The sequence below is a fragment of the Arvicanthis niloticus genome, chromosome 13 (assembly GCF_011762505.2).
Source record: "Arvicanthis niloticus isolate mArvNil1 chromosome 13, mArvNil1.pat.X, whole genome shotgun sequence".
NCBI lineage: Eukaryota > Metazoa > Chordata > Mammalia > Rodentia > Muridae > Arvicanthis > Arvicanthis niloticus.
The window spans coordinates 49077076-49099727 of record NC_047670.1 but is presented as its reverse complement, the minus strand read 5'-3'; the positions used below and the strand labels follow the sequence as shown (position 1 = coordinate 49099727).

The 22652-nt window shown below is 46.0% G+C and overlaps 1 protein-coding gene across 4 annotated transcripts in view; it reads left to right on the top strand.

Annotated features, from left to right (window-relative positions):
- LOC117719251 (maestro heat-like repeat family member 5) overlaps window positions 1-22652 on the top strand; it is a 65405-nt gene that overhangs the window by 10665 nt on the left and 32088 nt on the right. For all 4 annotated transcript variants that reach the window (XM_076911483.1, XM_076911482.1, XM_076911480.1 and 1 more), the window contains exons 2-6: window positions 1278-1453; window positions 2367-2512; window positions 3339-3467; window positions 19091-19250; window positions 20092-20144. In XM_076911483.1, the coding sequence (XP_076767598.1) occupies window positions 1278-1453; window positions 2367-2512; window positions 3339-3467; window positions 19091-19250; window positions 20092-20144 (664 nt within the window). The remainder of the gene's footprint in view (window positions 1-1277; window positions 1454-2366; window positions 2513-3338; window positions 3468-19090; window positions 19251-20091; window positions 20145-22652) is intronic.

Below are 22652 nucleotides of genomic sequence, written 5' to 3'. Positions count from 1 at the left end.
TGGTTGTCCTTCTCACCTATTCTAGAACAGGCCTTCCCCATAGGAAGTGTGTGGAACTGAAAATTACGTATGAGCTAGCAGATGGCAGTCAGAGCAGGAAACAGAAGCCAATATGGAGGCACGGAGGAACTAGACTTGGGCAGCATCCAAAGCCAGAGGCCCTTTTCTAGACTGGCCCTTTATGGTAACTGCCAGTCTAGGGAGATAATTTGCACCCTTTTACAAAACATAAAGCCCTGCATTATCTGTGTTCTTTCTGCTACTGCTCCTGCAGATCTGTCTACATACATGGAGACCCTTCAAGGCATATCTGGGTAGGCAGGATATTACCTATGCCACTCTGAAAACCCTGGCTATCCAAGTTGATATGAGAGAGAGAGAGCCAGGATGAGCCACCCTGAGCCCTTTTGGACTCTTAGTGTGTCTGTCTGTCTTTCTGCTGGACCAAGCCACCTACTCCAGACCTTAAACTTCTCCATTCATAAGAATCTTTTGCCTATGAAACTTTTTCAAGACCTCAGGGATACAGATGTATACAATAGGCATATAAGCCAAACATCCCCAAAGACAGGTATATACAACAGGCGTGCAAGTCAAACACTGGCTGATCATAAAACCACAAAGCATTTTCTCTTAATCAATTATTTGGTGTGTAGGATCTCACCATTTATTAAAGATGAAAGCAAATTAGTTACTAATGAGATGGATGTGCTTGTTTGTCTAACACAATACAGTCCAAAGTTACGCTAATTTGATATTTACATGCTGAGCAGTGCTGGCAGGGAACTATTCAAAGTTCATTTTCGATGATACTGTGTGAGGTGCGGAATGCGTGGGTGGTGTGTTCAGGACCTGGGCTGTGGTGAAAGTCACACAGAGCAGCTCAGGCAAACACTTTCAGACTAATAGCTTCAATTCACAAGTGTGTTTGATTTTGAATTTGATTTTGGTGTTGCATGTTCAGAAATGTTTTACTGTTACCAAGGTTTTGAAGCTCCATACATGCAGTTACATGACCCTATGTGGGGTCAGACCCAGTCTAAGAAGCTTTGGCTTATTCAACAGTGTCCTAGAGCCTCAAGGTAAACACACACACACACACACACACACACACACACACACACACTTACTTCAGGCTTACCAGACCACTAAACAGAAGGACAGACACATAGAAGGACATTGCAGAGGCTGATCCAGAGTAAAGCACGCCATGTGCCCTGCAGTTGACCACACATAGGTGCACATGATGCTTACACATGGAACTTGCTCCATTTCAGAATCTTCTCCCACGTTTCTGTTCCTACGAAGGAGTCATTGACATGTACCAAGGAACCGCAAGACAATGCCTCCTGGGACAGAGAGTCCCACACTACCACCATGCTGCTGTGCAGATCCAAGAGTAGCCAGACTCCCCTGGAACACCAGTTATTTATGGAGGAGGCCTACAACTCAGGTGAGGGTACACTGGACAACAGGTCCCACCCAGTCCCTCCACATGAAGTAATCCTGAGGATGAGGGGTAGAAGGAGCTCCTCCCTAGGACTTTGTGTATCACAAAGGCTACGGGCATGCACAGCTGTCTGTGAGCACCCTGGCTTGTTCTTGCCCCCCAAAGCACCAACAAAATAAATAAAAAATGACCTATTCTCCTCCTCCCCTAGCCACGCCTCCCTAGCCACGCCTCCTCTTAACCACGCCTCCTCCTAGCCACGTCTCCTCACCATCTCCTAGCCATGCCTCCTCGCCAGCCACACTATTTTACACCTCAGAGCTTCAGCTTAGACATGAACCTCTCTTTCTGGAATGCTTTCCTTCTCATTCCAATGCCAAAGGCTGATGAGATAGACCATTGGGGGCGGGGGGAGGGACAAAGAAGTTGTGTATAGAAAGATAAAGAGATGATTTTAGAGTGGATTTATGATTATATGGTTGGATATATTGCTAAATGGATCAAAATATGTATTAATAGATAGTAGTTAGCTAGGTGTAGGAGTGGGTGGACTTTGGAGTATCTGAGTAAATGGGTGGTTAAATAAATATGAAATGAACAAACATGAGATGAAGAGCTAGATCACTGGATATATAGAAATTAGGATGAATTGATGGGTGGGTGGGCAGGTAGATGGGTGAATGAATAGAGGGAAATATGAATGAGTGAATGAGAATACGCAGATGAGAATGTATTCCTGCTCTGTTCCATCTTAAACCCCATGAAGGACCACGTAGAAAGCGAGAACATCAGACCACTTCCCAATGTGTCCGCCTCTCGTTTTCATTATTTGCTTGCCCCTCCTTACCCACCCAATTCTCTGCCAATATGACCTCCCAAAGGCCTGTCACCCTCACATCCTTCTTGTCATCCTTAGCTGTCTGCTTCAAGATGCTCCGAGACATAGGCACCTCAGACCTTCTCCAAGTCAAGTACATCACCAAGAAGATAAAGAAGATGGCTCAGAGGTCCCCCAACCTGGTGATGGAAACCATACATGACTACTTCAAAAACAACCCAGAGGTGGTGTTGCTTAGGCCCCTGGGGCAGGCATGGGAGCATAGGGGAGCACTGGATCCCAAGCTGGACTCAAACCCTGAATCCTACATGGGAAAGTTGCAGCATTCTGGCAACAACAACCAAAAAATACATCAATCTTCTTGCATGCCAGTAGGCTAAGTAGGGAGGAAGGGAAGCGTATCCATTTACCCTTACTATGTTCAGAACACACTCATGAGGTAATGACTCTCACAGATGAGGAACTGTGGCTTGGGGAAGAGGAGGATTTGCCTAAGGTCACAGAACCAGTAAATGGTAGAAACTGGTAGGTGAATATGTGGGTCGAGGGGAGGTGGACAAATGGACAGATGATGGATTGAAGGGCGGATGGGTGGATATAGTGGATATAGGGTTCGGTGGATAGATTGGTGGGTAGATAGCTATAGTGACTGGTGGAGAGGTAGGTTGATACAGGGAGGGAAGGAGGGGAGTGTGGGTAATGAGTAAATATGGTGACAGAAGCATTCATTTATGATATGCGTAAATGCATTAATGCATGGATGGGGGAAATCCTACCCACGTGTTGATGAAGAGATGACCTCACTTCGAAGGCGGAGTTTTTAAATCCTCAGCAGTTCCCTGAGGACAGACAAGCTCTTCCTCCTCCTCCAGTCTGTAGGCCAGGTTCAAGGTTAGCACGTGGCAGGTGTCATCTAAGAATTGATAAATGGATGTGCCCACGTATGCTCCTCCCTCCAGCCTCCTTTCATATCCTCCCAGTAGGGTCCTCCTTGGCATCCCCTGTCGCTGTCAGATACCATGGTCTCTATCTAGCCTCTGTCCTCCACAGATTTCCTGCCGACACAGATTCCGGCTGTTCCAGGTCCTGGTGGCAGCCATTGGAGCCCTTGATGTCTTGGAGGAGACCTGGCAAAAGTGCTTCATGCAGCTGGCCCTGGAGCACATGACCAAGTCCACGGTAGGCTTCCCACCCACAGCACACAGGCTGGTTTCTCAAGGGCTTCCAAGAGCCTGGGGTTCCAAACCATGGAGGTAACGATGTAGATTCCCGAACTCTCCCATTCACATTTTTTCTGTATGTTCTCGCCCTTGAAATGGCCTCTTCAGCAGAACCATCTCATGCAGGACCCTGCTAGACCCATCTGCAAAAACCAACCGTCTGACTGCAGCCCCACTCCTTCTCAGAATATCTCTTCCTACCCATCCCTTCCCCAATGTCCATACACCAGCATCTGGAAGAGCTATTGCCAGCCTCACCCACTCCTCAGACCCCAACCCTGCTTCAACTCCTGCCTCTTGAGTACCTGCTTAATAGTGACATACAAGCTTGGAACTCAGCTGCCCCAGCCCACCAAATTCTGATATGAACCAGAAATATCAGAGGCCCTCTACATTCTGTAGGCTATAATGGCCTCTAGGGGTCTGTCTGACACAGGTGGTTTTCTCCAGATCTACTGACCCTGGGGTGCCCCGTGTTGAACTACTCTACACACATGGCACAAATGGTGTTCAGAAACCAGTGACTGTCACCAAAGTGTACCACAGTCTAAGCTACAGCCTTCTACAAGTGAGACCAGGCTTATTCCTCTGTCCATATCACACTGAATAGCTCAGAAGGTTAATGTCATGAGGAAAAGGTTTGTAATAACATACTCGCTGCCACATTCAAACCATGGCCCAGCACAATGCCATCCAGTGGAAGCCATCCCAACACAAGGGCAGGGGGCAGACAGAGAGAGGTTCTGAGAGACTCTGAGTACAGTAAGTCACTAGATAGAAATTGTCCTCAGGCCACTGATGATGAGATACAGGTTGGACAGGGCCCATGGTTGCAGAGTTATAATCTAACTGCTGTACAGCGCTCACACATCCAGCGAGATAGGAAGAACTTTGACTCACTGGGTGTTTTGCACAACCCTGAGATCAGCCAGCTAACCAGGTGGTTATCATTACAGGAAGAGATGTGTCCACCCCTCAAGAGGTTCTTAGACCCAGTTTTACAGAAAGAGGGATGGGGGCTCACAGAGTTAGGGGGAACTTTATCAGTCCAGGTGGTAGAGAGCAGACTTGATGAGCTGTCTGGCTTTCAGGGAAGTCTGAACAGCCTTGATGTGGACTGCAGAGGAAAAAGAGAGCAAAGACTGTCACCTAATTCCTTTTTTCAAGGTTTTTTTCCCCCATCATTTTGAAGTATACTGGATTCATTGAGGAACTATACAGCAGAAGCCAACTCTAACAGTGACTGTCTGTCATACCAGCACACGAGAAGCTTAGGCAGGAGGATCATCACAACTCTGAGGCCAACCTGGACCACACAGTGTGCTCCAGGCCAGCCTGAGCTACAGAGTAAGGCCCTGTCTCAAGAAATTGAAGGAAAACAAACAAGCCAATAAAACAGTTACACACACAGGCCTAGCTGTGGGCTTGTTGCAGTACATCCCAGAGCAGAGACCACAGCTAGAGGTGACGGCTACAGGTCAGCCTGGGGCATCATCTCTCCGGAGTGAACAGGGACTCTTCTGAGGCTTTCTGACACCGAGCTGGGGTTTGGCAAGCTGAGTGTGGGCATGGTGAGGGGGCACGGGCCGCTCAGCATTTTCTTCCTCTGAACACATCCAGATGTGCCCCCACCCCTGTACCACAGGACTTGTGGCAGTGGCTCATGCTGTCCAAGCAGAGATAGTCTTCAGACAGTCCAAAGCCCAGGATGTGCACATTCCCTGGTGGTTTCTTCACCAAGAACATTTGAAAGGTCCAAATTCCTAGAACCGAGTGCTCAGTTTCTAGGAATCTCTCCATTCTCTTGCAACATGGACTAAAATAAAATCACTGGCCTCTAGTCTCTGTGCCCTCAGTGTGGCTGTTAAAATTCAGAGCCATCTGAGTCCCAGGTCCTTCATATGTCCTGTTTTCCCTCCAGGAGCCCAGCATGGCTTTACTTTGCATGCTCCAGACTTCAACACTGAGTCTAATCACAGAGCTATGGTCATGGTCAAGTGTCCTGTCTGGCAGCAGTATCCTCTGATTCCAGAGAACTGCTGCGGATCCTGTACTGATGACAGCATCCCTCTGCTCCGTGTCAGTGCTGAGACACAGAATTTCCTCTCCAGGCTTCTTGCCTCCTCTCCCCTCCCATCCCATCTCTCTGGGCTAAAAGTTCACAACATTCCAAATCTCCCACCAAGCATTGTGGTGCTGCATCTAGATCTTCGGGGAGCAAACAGTTCTGTTTTTATTAGGATAGACTCGTTGTACAAAACAAGGGGTTTTGCTACAGCAGACAGAAACACAAGCATCATGCAGGCCGCTTTTATCCGCCCGTGATCTTCCTTCCTGCACAACCACTGCTAATCATTTTCCTCTTGCAAACAGTCTCCCGTCCATTTTCATGGTTTTTAAAAACGTGTTGTTTAATCTAGATTCCAGGTGTAAGACGAGACAAGTGACATCCATCTTTCCCCATCTGGCTTATTTCACTTCATCTCCTGTTACATCTATTTTCCTGCAGAAATGGAATCAGACAGACATCCTTTGTATGTCTGAATAAAACTCCATTGTGTGTTTAGGCTGCATTTTCTTTATCCATTTATCTTCCGATAGAGAGTGAGGCTAAGTCTATACCTTGGCTGTTGCAAACAGTGCCATGTAAGCATGGATATGCACATGCCTCTGTGGCAGGTTGACTTAAGACCCGGGAATGGTAAAGGTGGGTCATGTGGCACATCTTTTAGTTCTTCGAGGAACGGCCGTACTTACTTCCACAGGTGCGCTGCTCAAGTGTAATTGTACCAACTAACAATGCATAAATCCCACCCTCCACCACCGTCCTCACCAAGCCTTGTTTATCTTCTTGATGGTACCCTGTACTGTGTAGGTTTTATTGTAAGCTAGAATCAACTGGGAAAAGAAAATCCCTCTGAATTGGCCTGAGTGCGTATCTTTGGGGCATTGGCTGGGCTGCTAATTGACGTAGGAAGGCCCAGCCCACTGTGGGCGGTACCATCCCTAGGCAGAAAGGTAGCTAAGCATAAGCATAAAGCATAAGCATAAGCATAAGCATAAACTGGAGCAGCAAGCAGTGTTCCTGCATGGTTTCTGCTTGAGTTCCTGCCCTGACTTCCCCCCCAAAGCCACATAAACCCGTTTCTACTCTAAATTGATTTCAGTCAATGAGAGTTTCATCAGAGCAACATAAAAGCAAACTATAACACAGCCATTCTCTGTAGGATGATAGGGAATCTCGATGTAGTTCTGACTTGGATTTCCCAGAGGGCTAAGGATGTTGAACTTTTTTTTTTCTTTCAGACGCTTATCGACCATTTGTACCACTTCTTTTGAGAACTGCCTGCTCAATTCATTATTGGATGATTTGTCTTTTGCTGTTTAATTTTCTTAGCTCCTTAAATGCTCCTGATATTAATTCTCTGTCAGATGAATAGCTACCAACGATTTTCCCCCCATCCTGCAGGCTGACCTTTCACCCTGGTAATTGTTTCTTTTGCTGTGCCAAAGCTTTTTAATTTCATGCAATCCCATTTGTCAATTCTTGCCGTTGTTTCCTGAGCTATTAGAGTCCCTTTCAGAAGGTCCTCGCCTGTGCCTATGTGAATGGGAATTCCTGGAAAGAAGCTGTGTCTGTAAAGGCTGATTAACTGACTTTAGCCTTGTGGAGAGGACAGAATGGTGCAAACCCAGAGCTTAATTGCAGTTTATCGTGGGCTATCTTTAGCCAACTAAATAGCCATTCCTTGCCCTCCTCTGCAATGAGAACAAATATTCTATTGCTAAGAGATAAAGCCATCTAACAGTCTAACAGATAAAAAAAAAACTTTAGAATGTATTAATTTATCAAAACCCTAGTTTTCCACTAACCAAGGGATGAGATGTTATCAGATAGCAGCTAAGACCTAAGGCAGGGTTCCATCCTGCTTTAGCCAAGTTCCCTCTTCTACCCACAAACCTATTTGGAAAATACCTCCACTATGGCTTTCTTTTGTTCCGCCACTATAAACAGTTCATAAGAAAAGCGACCTGCCTGGGCCATGGAATTTAGAGAAGACTTAATCTATATTCTGGAGCTATGGTCACTCATACTCGGCTCCAAAATAAACTATATTTTATCTCCATTGGGATGAGAGTTCTGTTTGTGTGTCAATACCTATATCTTGAAGTATCTCCTCTATTTTTTTCTTCTTCTGGCAGTTTCAAATGGTCAGGTCATACATGAAGGTCTTTGATCGGTCATAAATTGGATTTTATTCAGGGTGAGAGATAGCGATCTAGTTTAAGACTTTCGAGTGTGGATGACCTGGTTTCTCCAAAGACATTTGTTGAAAGCCATTCTTTTTTCCAACATATATTTTTGGCATATTTGCTGTAAATCCAGAGGCTGTAGTGGGTTTGTTTCAGGAGTCTCTACTCTATTCCATTGGGTGATCTGTCTGGTTTTGTATCAGCTGCACTCTGGTTCTGTTATTGTGGCCCGGTGGTATAATTAGAATGCCTCTGCCATTGCTGTCACTGCTAAGGGTTCTTTTGGTATTCAGCGTATTCTGTGATTCCATAATAATTTAAGGATGTCTTCTCTTTCTGTGAAGAACATCATTAAATTTTGATGGGTTCATACTGAATCTGTGGGCTGCTTTTGGTGATGTAGCCATTTTCATAATATTAATCCCATCGATCCACTAACAGTGAAAGGTCTGTCTTCTGGTGCCGTCTTTAAATCCCTTAGGCGGTGCTTTAAAGTTTTGATGTTATAAGTCTCTTACTTCCTTTGTTAGGTTTATGTTTGGTTTTCATTACTGTTTTTGAGGCTATTGTAAATAAGATTTGTTTTCTTGCTTTCTTTCTTAGCATGTGTATCATCAACATAAGGGCATTATTGAGACAGAAAACCGCTGATTTTTGTATGTTGATTTTTGTATCCTACTACTTTGCTAAGTGTTTGCCAGAGTCGAAGACTTTTCTACTGGTATCTTTAGTGTAGAACAGTGGTTCTCCACCTGTGAGTCACAACCCTGTTGGGGGGGGTCAAACAACTCTTTCTCACAGAGGTGGCATATCAGATGTTTACATTACAATTCATAACAGCAAAATTACAGTTATGAAGTAGCAATGAAACAATGTTCTGGTTGGGGGTCACTGCAGCTTGAGGAACTGTATTAAAGGGTCACAGCATCAGGAGGGTTGAGAACCACTGGTGTAGAGAATCATGTCGTCTGCAAGTAGGATAGAGGTCATTTGAGTTCTTAATCTCCTCCTCATGTCACTTGTTTCTGTATCTTAACTTTGTACACTCACAAGCGATTCAAGCTCTCTACCGGATACAAGTATAAAGCGTAGACGTGTTTCTCTTGTCCCTGATTTTAGAGGAAATGCTCTCAGCTATCTTCAGTTATTGAATGTTCACTGTAGATTTGAACGGACAGCCTGTATTATGTTGAGGAACGCTCCTTCTAGGCCTAGCTTCTTTAGAGCCTTTATTATGGAGGGATGTGAATGTTATCATGTCTATTCATATGATCATATGATATGATCATATGATTTCCATCCCTGATTCTGTGTATATCTTATAGACACTTTATTGATTTCCACATATTAGACTATCCCTGAAGTGAAGCCAACTTGATTATGGTGTGTGATTTTTCTTGGTTACTATTTGTATCTATTGCTGTGAAAGAGATACCATGACCAAAGCAACTGTTATTTTTTTTTAAAAAAGCATTTAATTGAGGGACTGTTTACAGGTTCAGAGGGTTAGTCAGTTACCGTCATAGCAGAGAACATGATGGCAGAAAGGCAGGCATGGTTCTGGAGAAGTAGCTGAACCCTTTGCATCCTGAGCCATGGGCAACAGGCAGAGAGAGAGAGAGAGAGAGAGAGAGAGAGAGAGAGAGGCTTTTGAAACCTCAGAGCCCACCCCTTGCAGCATACCTTTTCCAACAAGGACACACCTCCTCATCCTTCCCAGAAGTCCACCAACTGGAAACCAAGCATGCAAATATATGAACCAAGGGGAGCCAATCTCATTCAAACCACCGCACTCCGTTCCCTGGGCCCCACAAGCTTATAGCCATATCATAATGCAAAATGCATTCAGGGCAGCTTCAAGAGTCCCCATCGTTTACCACAGTCTCAATACCGTCTAAAGTCCAATGTCTCTTCTGAGACTGAACGAAATCTCTTAGCTGGAACTCTCTGTAAAGCAGATCACATACGTCAAACATATAATGTCACAGAATATACATTAAATTCCAAAAAAAGGAGGAAAGGGGAGCCTAGTGAGGAGATACTGGGCCAAAGCAAATCCAACACCCAGCTGGGCAGATGCCACACTCTGCATCTCCATGTCCAGTGTCATCGGGCTCCTCAGAACTCCCGTCAGTTTCAGCTTTGTTGACTGCCACACAGTTCTCTCCCTTGGGCGGGTTCCAGGCCCAGTCAGCAGCTCTCCTTGGCAGGTGTCCCACAGCTCTGGCATCTCCAACATCTTGACATCTCCAACACAACCCAGGCTTCACCTTCAAAGCTTCACACAGTGGCCTCTCCAGGTGCCCATGCAAGGACTTCACTTCACTGACACACGCCTGGCCTTCCAGCTTTCCTTAACTGGAGAGGAAAATTCCACAACCCTTTCCGGTATTCTTTACTCTAAAACCAGAACCATGTGAGCAAAGGCACCAAGTTCCCCTGCTTGCTGGGGCTGGAACCTGAGACCCTCATTGAGTTACATTTGTATCAGCTTTCCTTTGTTGGTGGTTTCATTTGCTACTTAATCTTTCCTTTAATTCCTTCGCACAAACTGAAAGTTCAGCTAACTGGGGTCTTGCCCCAAGGTTAGTACTCTTTTTATTGCATTTAGCATCAGACTTTTCTTTATACTTTTTATCTCCTTCAACCCCGGACTTCACTGCATTTCCGTATGCCCCTGTTCTTCTCAGGACTTCACTGCATTTCCGTATGCCCCTGTTCTTCTCAGGACTTCACTGCATTTCCGTATGCCCCTGTTCTTCTCAGGACTTCACTGCATTTCCGTATGCCCCTGTTCTTCTCAGACTGTGCTTTCTCTATTTCTCATTACCCTGTTTGCTCTTTTTCATTGTGGATCTGCATAAAAGTGGGCACTAATAACCACAGGACGCACAGGATGCAGTCGATACTAATGTCTTGAAATCTCCTCGGCCAGTGGCATTAACCTAAAACTCTTCAATTAGCCTCTGGCAGATTTTTAGGACAAGGGCAAAAAGCAGCCACATTCTTTGCCAAAATATCACAAGAATGGTCTCTGAAAGAAACCTCCTGAGCTGGGCCCCCAATACTGCACATCACCCTCAGCACAGCTGTCTGCCCTGTTTCTACTACAGCCTCATAAGCGCCACTTAACACGTTCATCCACTTTTCTAGTCCCAAGTCCCCAAATCTTCCATATTCCTCCAGACAACCCGCATGCTCAGGCCTGTCAGTAATACTCTACTCCCTGGTCCCAACTTCTGTCTTCACTGTTGCTGTGAAGAAACGCCATGACCAAGAACATTCTTATAAAAGAAAGCACTGAAATTGAGGGGCTTGCTTACGGTTTCAGAAGGTTGGTCCATTGTCATCATGGCCATGGCGGGGGAACATTGTGGCGGCAGGAAGTCAGATATAGAGCTGGAGAAGTAGCTGAGAATTCCTTTTCCTGATCCACAGGCAGCAGGCAGAGAGAGAGTGGGTGGGGGGGAGAGAGAGAGACTGGACCTGCTGTTGACTTTTGAAACCTCAAAGCCCATCTTCAACAAAACAGCTCTTCCAACAAGGACACACCTCCTCCAGCAAAGGCTTCTAATCCTTCCCAACTGTCTTGAGTCAGGGTTTCTATTCCTGAACAAACATCATGACCAAGAAGCAAGTTGGAGAAGAAAGGGTTCATTCAGCTTACACTTCCACATGCTATTAATCACCAAAGGAAGTCAGGACTGGAACTCACACGGGGCAGAAACTTGGAGTCAGGAGCTGATACAGAAGCCATGGAAGGATGTTACTGGCTTGTTTCCCCTGGCTTGCTCAGCTTGCTTTCTCATAGAACCTAGGACCACCAGCCCAGGGATGGCACCACCCACAAGGGCCCTTTCCCCTTGATCACTAATTGAGAAAATGCATTACAGCTGGATCTCATGGAGGCATTTCTACAAGGGAGTCTCCTTTCTCTGTGATAACTCCAGCTTGTGTCAAGTTGGCACAGAAAACCAGCCAGTCCACCAACAGTCCACTAACTAGGAGCCAAGCATTCAAACATATAAAAATATAGAGGCCATTATCATTCAAACCTCCACAATGATATCAATGTGTTCTTGAATTTGGTCTGATAGTATTTAATTGAAAGTTTTTCTGTGTTCATTTGGGAACTTTGTCTCTCTGCCTCTTGTCTCTCTGTCTCTGTCTGTCTGTCTGTCTGTCTGTCTGTCTGTCTCTCTCTCTCTCTCTCTCTCTCTCTCTGTGTGTGTGTGTGTGTGTGTGTGTGTGTGTGTGTGTGTGTGTTCATGGCTTTATATGAGTTAGGTATTGTTCTGGTTTAAGTGTGATGTGTTCCTCACTGGTTCATGTGTTTTGACACTTGGCCCCTCAATGTTCGTTCTGTTTTAGGAAGTTGTGGGACCTTAACCATGTGGGGCTTTGTTATGGAAAAGGAGCCACTGGAAAGCAGGCCTTGGAAATTACAGACTTGACCTACACTATCTCAAGTTCTCTCTGCTTTCTAACACACCAAGATGTTAGGAATCCACCCACAAGTCCTGTCATACTTTCCCTCTCAAACTGAACCTGAGCTAATCCTCCACTGAGATGTCTTTGTCAGATGCTGAGTCTTAGTGATTGTAAAAAGTAACCAACTTGGATATCAGGATAATACTGGCTTTGTAGAATAAGGTTGGTATTCTCCCTCTCGGTGAAATGGGACAATTTGAGGAGTCCTGATGTTAATTCTTTAAAGACTCACCCAGATGTGGGATTCCTTTGTTAGGAGGTTTCTCACTACTGTCTCATCTGTTCTGCTCCTTCTACATCTGTTAGGGTTGTTTCTGGCCGCTTGACTTAATTTGGTCAGGCCATGTGTCTCTGGGAATTTATCCATGTCTTCTAAAGTAGTCCCTAATGATCCTCTGAATTTCATTGGTATCAGTTATAATGTCCCTCTGCCCCCACTTCATCTCTAACTTTGTAATTGTTTCTTCTCTTCTTTTGGTTTGCATTTCTAAGAGTCGCAGGTGCCTCTGCAACCTTCATGGCAGCAGAGTAGTAAGCTGTGGGAGGCAAGACGGCAGTTCAGCTCAACAGGACTCTCAGTATCTGGTGTTCATTCAAACTTCAGGAGTCTGACCCCCAAGTAGTTTATTTTAGGGTTATTAAAGCACAACACAATCTGGTTTAAAAATATATATATATAAAACAGTAAACCTATTTCTGTGATGATCAACTAAATCTCACATTAACAACAAAGCTTACCTAAATCTCTTTGAGGAACAAAGTAAGCTAAACCCAATTCAGATCTGACTACATTGAAACTCTTCGTTAAAGAGTCTCTGACATCTTCCATAAAGATAGGATCTATAGGTTAACTGAAAAAAGCAAGCTTATGAGATGGGGCTGGGGGAGGGTGTGGTGGCAGAAAGGCTCCTGCCACACAGATTGTGCAAAGGTCACCAGGCTAGAAAGCATATCTACCCCAGACCACTGGGTTGACAACAAGTTTTCCATGCTTTGCCTTGAAGGAACAACACTGAGAGTTTAACCTTCCAGGTGCCCCCTACGAAGAGTCTGCAACAGTGTATCTTTTCAGAAAACCAGCTCACCAATCACAATGTCTTTCTGTTGTCTCTATAGTCCCCTTGTCACTCACTTCCTCCGGATCTTCCGTTCTATCCCATCTGGTAGCTTACTCTTGTCCTCTAAGAGCTAGAGATACATTTTTGAGCTTTTTATTTGAGTTATTTCTCTTTCTAGCGGTGGTGGTGGAGGAGGAGAAGGAGGAGGAGGTTTTAATGTAAGCACTTGCCCATGAACTTCCATTTTAGAGCCTCTTTTGCTGAATTTCTGGGATGCTGTTTTCATTTTCATATGATTTTTAGGAATTTTAAAATTTCTTCAGCACTCGTGTCTAGAGGACATCATTTAGCCAGCGTATGTATAGTTTCTGTAGTTTCTCTTGATATTATTTCTAGTTTTGTTCTATTATGATCTGATAATGCATGTATTTCTGGTTTTCATGTACGTACTGACTCATCCTATAAACTATCAGTGGAACTTGTTTTGGAGAAAACTCTGTAGATTTCATTCTCCATTTCTCCATAGTCTTTATTCCCCCATTAATTTTTAAGGGAAGGTTGGTGAGTGTGGTATCTGGGTTGTCAACTCTTGCCTCTCAGTGCTCAAAGAGGGTTTGAAGCTTCTGCCCTGAAAAAGTCTGGTGTCAGTCTGATCAGCTGGGCTTGGAGTTGGCATTCTCTTCTTGAATATTCAGCCCTGTGTCTTTGTTCTGTAGTCGTGGCTTTTAAACTATAACTGCACTGAGTGACTCTTCCTTAGGCATGTCTATTTGGGGTTCTAAATTACTCTTGTTCTAAGATGCCCTCTCTGTCCCTTCCTTTGGGGATTTTCCTCTATAATTCTCCTTGAATAGGTTTTCCTGGGCCTTCCATTTGTATTCTAGCTCCTTTTCCTACCCATTGGTTCTCATGTTTGGTTTTGTAGTTATCCCTCTGAATTCCCACAGCTTATGACCATGCTTATTTGTTCTTTTATTGGTCTCTGAATATAAGATCTCATCCATGGTCACATGCCTTTAATCCCAGCACTCGAAGGCAGAGGCTGCCAGATCTTTGTGAGTTCAAGGCCAGCCAGGTCTACAGAGTCAACCAGGACAACCAGGGCTACACAGAGAACCCCTGTCTTAAAAGAAAAAATAATCTGTTCAACCTCATATTAAGTTCCTAATTTTTTCTGACTTGGCCTTCGGATCGGCAGTTCTTTGTTTCCAGCGTTCTGTTTGACTGTTGTTCTGTTGGTTGTCTTCTGACACTCTGCCTTCTTAATGAATTCCTCGGTGTTGCTGGCTCTCCTGCCCAGGTTCTTCGGTGTCTCTCTTCTACTTTAGCTGCTCATTTCGATCTACTTTACTGTCACTTCGTATCTTTATTACTACATTGGCATTTGAACCCTCCTCATATCTTTGACTTAGTAGCTGAAGAGTCATGGTCATTTGCAGGAGTGACACTGCCTTGCTTTTTCATGTTTCTTGTGTTCCTGAGCTGTGTGGTTTGCTCATCTATTGGGGTATTTGCTTCTTCCGACTTTATTCTGGCGTCTTCCTAGCCTTTCTCTTCGAGGGTTAAATCCCAAGCACCACTCAGAAAAGAGAAAGCAAACTACTACAACAGCAATAACACCAATCCACAGCAGATAAAGAAACATAACTGAACTCAGTTAAAGCTAACTGCTACGCCACCGATTGCTGCAGAAAAGAGAATGACAAAAATTATGTAGACAAAGTAAGCTGTCAAGGTACAATGGTTAAAGTAAGCAATAATACACACACACACACACACACACACACACAATGATAAAGAATAAAATAGAGCTGGAAAGATGGCTCATGGTTAAGGGCACTGACTACTCTTCCAGAGATCCCGAGTTCAAGTCCCAGAAATCACATGATGGCGGCTCACAAACATCTGTAATGGCATCTGATGCCCTCTTCTGGTGTGTCTGAAGACAGTGACAGTATGCTCACGTACATTAAATGAAATAAGGGGACAAGGAAAGGGAAAAGGAAGAAGGTGAGGAAGAGGGAGAAAGCAAGAGATGAAAATCTGAACAGGAAAGAACACTTTGTGAATAATATCAGACAAAGAGGGGGTGAAAAATACAAAAGCTTTTTTTTTTTAAGTTAAAAAATAAACAAACAAACAAACCTGGGCTGGTGAAATAGCTTGATGCAAACCTAGAGATCTGAGCTGTGTTCCTGGATCCTACATAGAAATAGAAAGCCAGCTCCACAAAACTGTCCTCTGACCCCCACATGACCTTGGCACATGTGCCCACACATACTCATACACATATGCACACTAAGAATTTTTAAAGATTTGTCTTCATTTTTTAAGTGTGTGTGTGTGTGCGCGCGCGCACGCTCGTAAGTGTCCAAGGGGGCCAGAAAAGGGTGTTGGATCCCTAAAGCTAGAGTTAGGTGACTGTGAACTGCCCAACATGAATGCTGGGACCTGAACTTGGGTCCTCAGCAAGGGCAGTGGCTTCTGTTGAGCCTTCTCCCCAGCCTCCTACACCCCTCTTCATCTTTATTTCTCAAATTTTATAACACATGTAAATGAGGCTTTACCTTCACCCCATCCCACCCCAGTCTAGGGGTGCGGGGGAGCCAGGGCTGAGGCTTGGTTTTATTTCTGTACCCTGTACAGCTTGTCTTTCTCTGTCACCTCTTTTGGGAGTCCTGCTGCTCCTCTGTCTTCCTCTTTGGGATTAAAAATCCCCACCCCCATTACCATGACACTTCTCATTCACAGTCACACACTGGCAGCTTCTAACATGTCACCTCTTCAGAAGTCTAATTTTCAAGAGATCTCGATTTTGTTCACAGAGTCGTCCTCTTTCATTTCCCCGTCTGGGTGTTAGGGGAAACCAGCATCTTGTCTTCACTTTCCCACCTCGGGCGCTTCGGGAGCCTGTGACCTTGGAGGTGTGTGGGTGGCTCCGACATCCAGCAGCTCTGAGGCTGTAGGCACCAGCAGGGCATCCCCAAACCAAGAGGAGGCTCTGACACTCTCTACCTGTTGGTGGCCTTCATCTCCGCAGGCTGGGCTCAGTCCCTAGGCTGCCTGCCCCCTTTAGACATCATCACAGCACCAGGTGTTATACCCATCCCCCTGATCAACGACCACAGACCACGACACCCACAACCACCTCCCCATCTTCACTTAATTATCTCAAGCAGCTAAGGGAACTCAGGGGAAGATGCTCTCAAACCTATTCATTTGTTGCAAGAGAAACTGCAAAGCAAGAGAGAACGTGCTTAGAAGGATGTGTGGGGAAGGAAGGACCATCCCTGCCCTCTCCAGGTACTCCTAATTTCCAGAAACTTCTTTGGGTTGAGCTGGCAAGGAATCTGTAAACCCTGACCTTTCTGGTTCCTGTTTAGACTCTAATTCCTGTAAATGACCTGGCTGGGGGTGGAGAGGGGGTTGGACGATAATCAAAGGCTGTCTGCTCAGGCTCTTCCTGCTGCTGAGAGCTACCAACAACGTTCCTCCAGGGCATAGGGCGGAAGTCCCTGGAATAAGGAGGTCATATGACCACCATGGGACAAGGCAGGTCTGAAGGTCTCTGATCTGCTCCAAAACAAAAAAGGCAGAGAAAGACAAGGGTGTCGGGGAACCCCAACTAAGGAGGCACTTCTCTCAGTCTGGGCTTCGTGCTTGTCTGTGGGGCATTTTCAAGACTGCTAATTAATTTAGGAGGGCCTAGCTCACTTGGGGCAGCACCATCCCTAGGCCGCTGGGCCTGGGCTATATAAATAAGGTAGCTGATGTGAAGCTAGAAGAGACCCAGTAAGCAGTATCCTTCCAGTTTCTGCTTCAAGCTCCGGTCTTGAGTTCCTGCTTTGGCTTTCCTACATGGCGGGTTATAACCTACGGATGAAATAAATTCTTTCCTCCCCAAGTGCTTTGTTCATGGTGTTTACCATAGCAACAGAAAGCAAGCCAGGACGTGTAAGATAATTCTAGATTTTGTGCTCTACCGTGCATGGGGAGGGGCCTGTGAGCAAGGAACCATGAAAAAAAAAGGGGGCGGGGGGAAGGTGTATGTCGCCACAGCATGCACTGTTAATAGCATCCAGGAAGGTCACCTCCTCTTCTTGTTCCGGTGACATCGATCGATTTTCACTTTTTGTTTAGCGGGAGTCCATGTTCATGGTGGCCGTGTGTGTGTGTGTGTGTGTGTGTGTGTGTGTGTGTGCACCCATGTACATGGAGGCCACAGGTCCCTCATGTGACATTCCTCAGAAGGACACTGTTTCTTGAGACATTGTCCCTCACTGGGACATGGAGCACACTGATTACAAAATTCTGGCCAGCCATTCCTGGGGATCTACCTGCCCCTGTCTCCCCAGCAGGAGAGTTACAAGCATGCACCCTCATGCCCTGCATGAGGTCCTTTGTATGTGGATACTGTGAGCTGAAGTCAGGTCCTTGCGCTTTCTACAGTAGGTACTGTATCAACTGAGTGGACTCCCTCGCCCTTAACGAGTTTTACCTGATGTCTTTGTCTATATTCAGCCTCTAACTCTCCAGTCAGTTGTTTCTGGGTTGTACTGGGTAGTAGGCTGTGTGGTTTCCTCCCTGTCATGCCCAGAGCTCTGCCCAGTGTGGCTTGCCCTCTAGCCCCTTCACTGCTACCATAGTTCCAAAGGTTAGGGAGCTAAGACCACTGGTCCCTCCAGATGCAGGGGGTGGCACTGAGTGAGGGGGCCAGATCTCAGTGTTCCCTGCTGCTGGCATAGCCCTAGATTTTCAGTTCCCTTGTCCTTCAGTTCCTGGCTGTCAGAACATAATTACTGTTACTCCCTCTTTTTAATCTCCTAAATATAGTTTTAGATGAGAGACTTCTGTGATGTTATGGGGAGGTTTTAGGGGGTTTTTTTGTTTGGTTGGTTTTTTTAAAATCGCAAAATCAAATTCAATCCAGTGTGTTAACGAGAGGCCCTCACAACCGTGCCTATAATAAGCCATAAGTGGTATATTGATTTCATAGGACAATTTCCTGCATCACAGGGAGAGGAGGAGGGGGAGGGGCCTCAGACATCTACCCCTACTGATGCTGCCAAACCATCAGATTCGAGCAGGCAGATGTACCCTGCTGGATCCACCTCTCTCCAACCCCACCCAACAGCACCCTGAGTGGGTGGAAGCAGGTTTGGCAAAACATAGCACACTTGCTGAAAAGAGCCTTGTGTGGCACCCAGCTGGGCTGCAGGCACTGGGCTCCTAGCTGTCTGACCCTCGTGCAGGCAGACAGGGAGCTGCTTGGCTGGACTCTGCTGTGGACTTAATGTTACAAACAGTGGCTGTCCAAGCTGAGGTCTTAAGTTGGAAATGTAGCCTCTGCTCAAAACTCATGGTGCAAAGAATTGGAGGGTAGTAGGGGGAGGAGGGGGTGTTTGATGTCCTAAGCTGCCTGAGCTCCTTGGGAAAGATGATGTTAGCCAGAGGCCCTATGAATGGGTGTCCTGAAAGCAGGCTTGGGAGTGGGTTTACAGATAAACATGGGTTTGACTAGCGCAAGAAGGATTGGAACGCCTGGCAGGAACAGAGTGGTAACAAAGGCTGGGGAGCAAAGACAGCACTTGTGTTCTGGGCTCTAGAAAGCCCAGCATCAGGAGACAGCCCATCTCAGGTTCCCTTAGCCTGTATTCTATCCAAAAGATGGCTCAGTAAAGGCAATACATGTGGAATTGCCCTGCTTGGTATATACCACTCTCCCCCTGTTCCATCTGTTCCCAGCCCCCTTGACCACCATCCTTTCTCCCCTGCCCAGGAACTAGATGTTACATATCAGGACGCAGCCAGCAATGTGTTACTAGCCCTCTGCCGGCATTCATGGCCAGCAGTGGCCAAGCACTTGGAGACGGAGCTCCTGACGGGTGTCTTCCCACACCGCAGCCTCTTTTATGTGATGGGCATCCTGTTCTCTCAAGGTACGTGCTGCTACAGGATAGATCAAGAGACAGGCAGTAGGAGGAGACCTCTGCAATGTCTCATAGACATTGTTGTTGGTCCAGGAGTTGGTCCAGACCCTGTGAGATGAGATGGTCACTCTGCCCTGACACCCCCCTATACTGGCTGTGTCACGTTGCTCTCCCTTGGACACACAAGGCAGATGAGAATCTCAGCTCAAAAGAAGTAGCTTTGATGGCTAGGGTCACTGAGGCTGCCTTACATCAGACCCTGGGCTTTCTGCCTGCTTCATTCATTCACTTCATTTATTCACCTTTTTCACATGCATGTGCTATTCTTTAAAATTCCCAATTGAGAAGGCACTGGCTGTGACAGGGCCAGCTGCCCAGAAGGCCCACTATAGAGGGCTTCCAATAGGAGGCAGGCAGTATGCGCCACATCTAGCCAGGCCTTGGGAGCTGCAGGTCAGCAGCCAACAAGGTCGGGCAGGAAGAAGAAGCAGGGCTCCAAAGATATTCTGGGAAGATATTTCTAATCTTCCTAGAAGGCCTTCAGTCCCACCAAGTATCCCTTCCCAGCCTTACTTTTCCATACTTGAAGGGACCACAGCATATCCCAAAAGGCCATGCTTTCAAAGGACCCCCTCCATTTACCAGTGGGAAATACGGTCCAAAGAAGGCAAGCAGCTTCCCTGAACACAGCGTGCAGGCAGTGCCAGATTCCAACCCAGCTCTCTAGACCCCATTCCAGCTCCTACTGGAGGCTGCCCTACCAAATCCCTGTGGATCCCACCGGGCAGGAGCAGATGGGGTCTGGGGGATGTGCAAGACCTGGCCTGTAGCCTACCCTCTTTTCCCACAGAGGAGCTTCTCAAGAAAGAAGACAGGAAGAACTGGAAAGATCTGCTTTCCCAGGTACAGAGGGAGCCCATCACCCCAGAATTTCTGAGGGATCTCAGCAAGTGAGGGACAGCAAGCTTACACTAGAACCCCTTTTGTGGCTTTTGAGGAAGTAGTAAATGGGAAAGGTGGAGAGAATGAAGGAACTGGAGGGAGGAGGGGGAAATAGGGATGGCAGGAGGGTTGACAGAGTCTCCACATACAGATAAGCACACAGCATAGCGGGAGATGGTGGCTTAACCAAGGTCACCGTGGGAGCTAGGATTTGATCTTGGTCTCTAGACACTTGGCACAGAGTAGATGCTCAACACAGACAAGTTCATGTCACTCAACTTGGGGGACTAGAAGAGACACAGGGGCCAGTGTTAAGACCTGGGAAGAAGGGAGACAGGCTTGGGTGGACTAAAGATGTGACAATCCCAGAAGCAGTCTGATGGCAGGCAGGCCCATCTCTGACTCCCAAGTGAGAGGCTTGTACTGGTTTGCACTCCAACGTCAACTATTCACAACTGTGGCCTGGACTGACTTCCTTTGCCTCTCTGTTGCTTAGTTTGCTCACCTGTGAAATGGGTTCACAGGTGGTTATGAAGGTCTTGTCCAGTGTGGAACCCAAGGAGCCCGGCTTAGTGTTGATTGTCAGCACTGTGGCAGACAGCAGGCAGGGAAGCAGGAGTGGGGTTGAAAAGATGAAGCAGAATGGCAAGAGATGGCAAGTCCTCACTGAGGACTGGAGGACCAGAGACATCACTAGTCACATTCATCTGGTTGGTGATCCTCACTGCGATGAATAGGACTTGCCTCTCTCTGCTACACGCTAGCTGTGTATCAACATCCAATAAATTTAGAAGGACTAAAACCAAACAGAAAACTTGTTTGACCAAAAATTAAACTAGAGGTCAGTGTTTAAAAATATATCTGAAAACATTCCAAATGCTTGGAGATTAAACAAGTAGCTTCTCAGTAAAATGTAGGGGATAAAGACATCTGAAGGAAAATTAGAAAAAATATTTTTAAGTTAAGTGTTAATGAAAACATATTTGAACATCCTGAGGTACAAAAAGCTTTTTTTTTTATATATTAGTCAGGATATAAAAATTCATTTGTTAGAAGCTACTGAGGGAGAACAAACTAAACCCAAAATAAATAGAAAAGAGGAAAAATGCACTCGATGCAGAGACAGGAGAAGTGCCCTAAGTATGAGGCCAGCCTGGTCTACATAGCAAATACAAAGAAAGGAAAGCAGGTTCCTCACAGAAGATCACCACACTGATTAAGAGGGGGGAAATGTCTCTTTCAGCACAGAATAATTAACCGCACAAACACTCTCAGTTATTAAAGGATTGCCTGCAAAACTCAGACTGTCAGAACTGAAACAAGAAGAAGCAGAAAGTCTCAGTAGTCCTTGAGAATGACATGCAATCTTCCTGTTCCCAGCCAAGCCCATTTTGCCAGCTGCACAGCAAGCAGGCCAGTCACTGAACGGCATGCTTGAAAGAGTGATGGATTTATTCATTAGATGCCTAGCAAGTGGACACAAGAAAGCAGGTCTGAAATCCACCTCCAAACCTGAGGAGAGGTAACTGGATCACACTTCATCCGAAGGTGAAAGGTGTCACCAATCCGCTGACAGTGACTAAGAGCAGATGAGGTCTGGTCTGTCTATTCAGGACAGCAGCTGGCTTGTTGGGGTTTTCCTGAGATTTGCTTCCAGCAAGGAAAATGCCCAGTTTACGTGGAGGAATCCGATGGAGTTCTGTGACCCGGGAATCCTTTGGAGTTGTTCTGTGGACTCTGCACACCAATACAAAAAGTGCACAGCAGCCGTCCTTGCTCTAGTCTCAAACTGGAGACATGTAGGGCTGGCAGAGTTTGAACCCACAACCCGACGTCCACCTTAGGAAGCCAAGACTAGGGGAAGCCTCTTGAACACAAACCAATTAAAAACAACCAAATTCCAAATCAAAAAAAGAAAACGAAGTTTGATACAGGCAGCAGCTTGGATGAATCTCGGAAATACTCAGTGAAAAAAAAAAAAAAAAAAAAAAAAAAACACCACACACTGAAGGATTCTAAATACAAGGAATTCCGGAAAAGTCCACACTGATTTATTATCAGAAAGGGCAGTGCTGGTGACGAGTCTCGGGAGCTCTGTGCACATTCCAGGAGCGAGAAGGTACATGAAGCTCGCAGTTCTAATGTGTGCTCAGTCTCTTGCACTCAGTGCTGTGAACTTCACTGTGCGTTAACTACGCCTGGATGTTTTAAACGTTAACAAAGCTCCATGAGTAAAGGTGCTTACACCAACCCTGATGACCTGAGTTCAATCCCCAGGTTTGAACATGAAGGAAAGAACCAACTCCCTCAAGTTGTGTATGGGCATTCTGCCTTCATGTACGCCTGTGTGCTATGTCTGCGCAGGGCCTGCAGAAAGGGCAATGGGTCTCCTGGAACTGGAGTTACACATGGTTGTGAACCACCATGTGGTGCTGGGAACTAAGCTCGGTTCCTCCAGAAGGGCAGCCA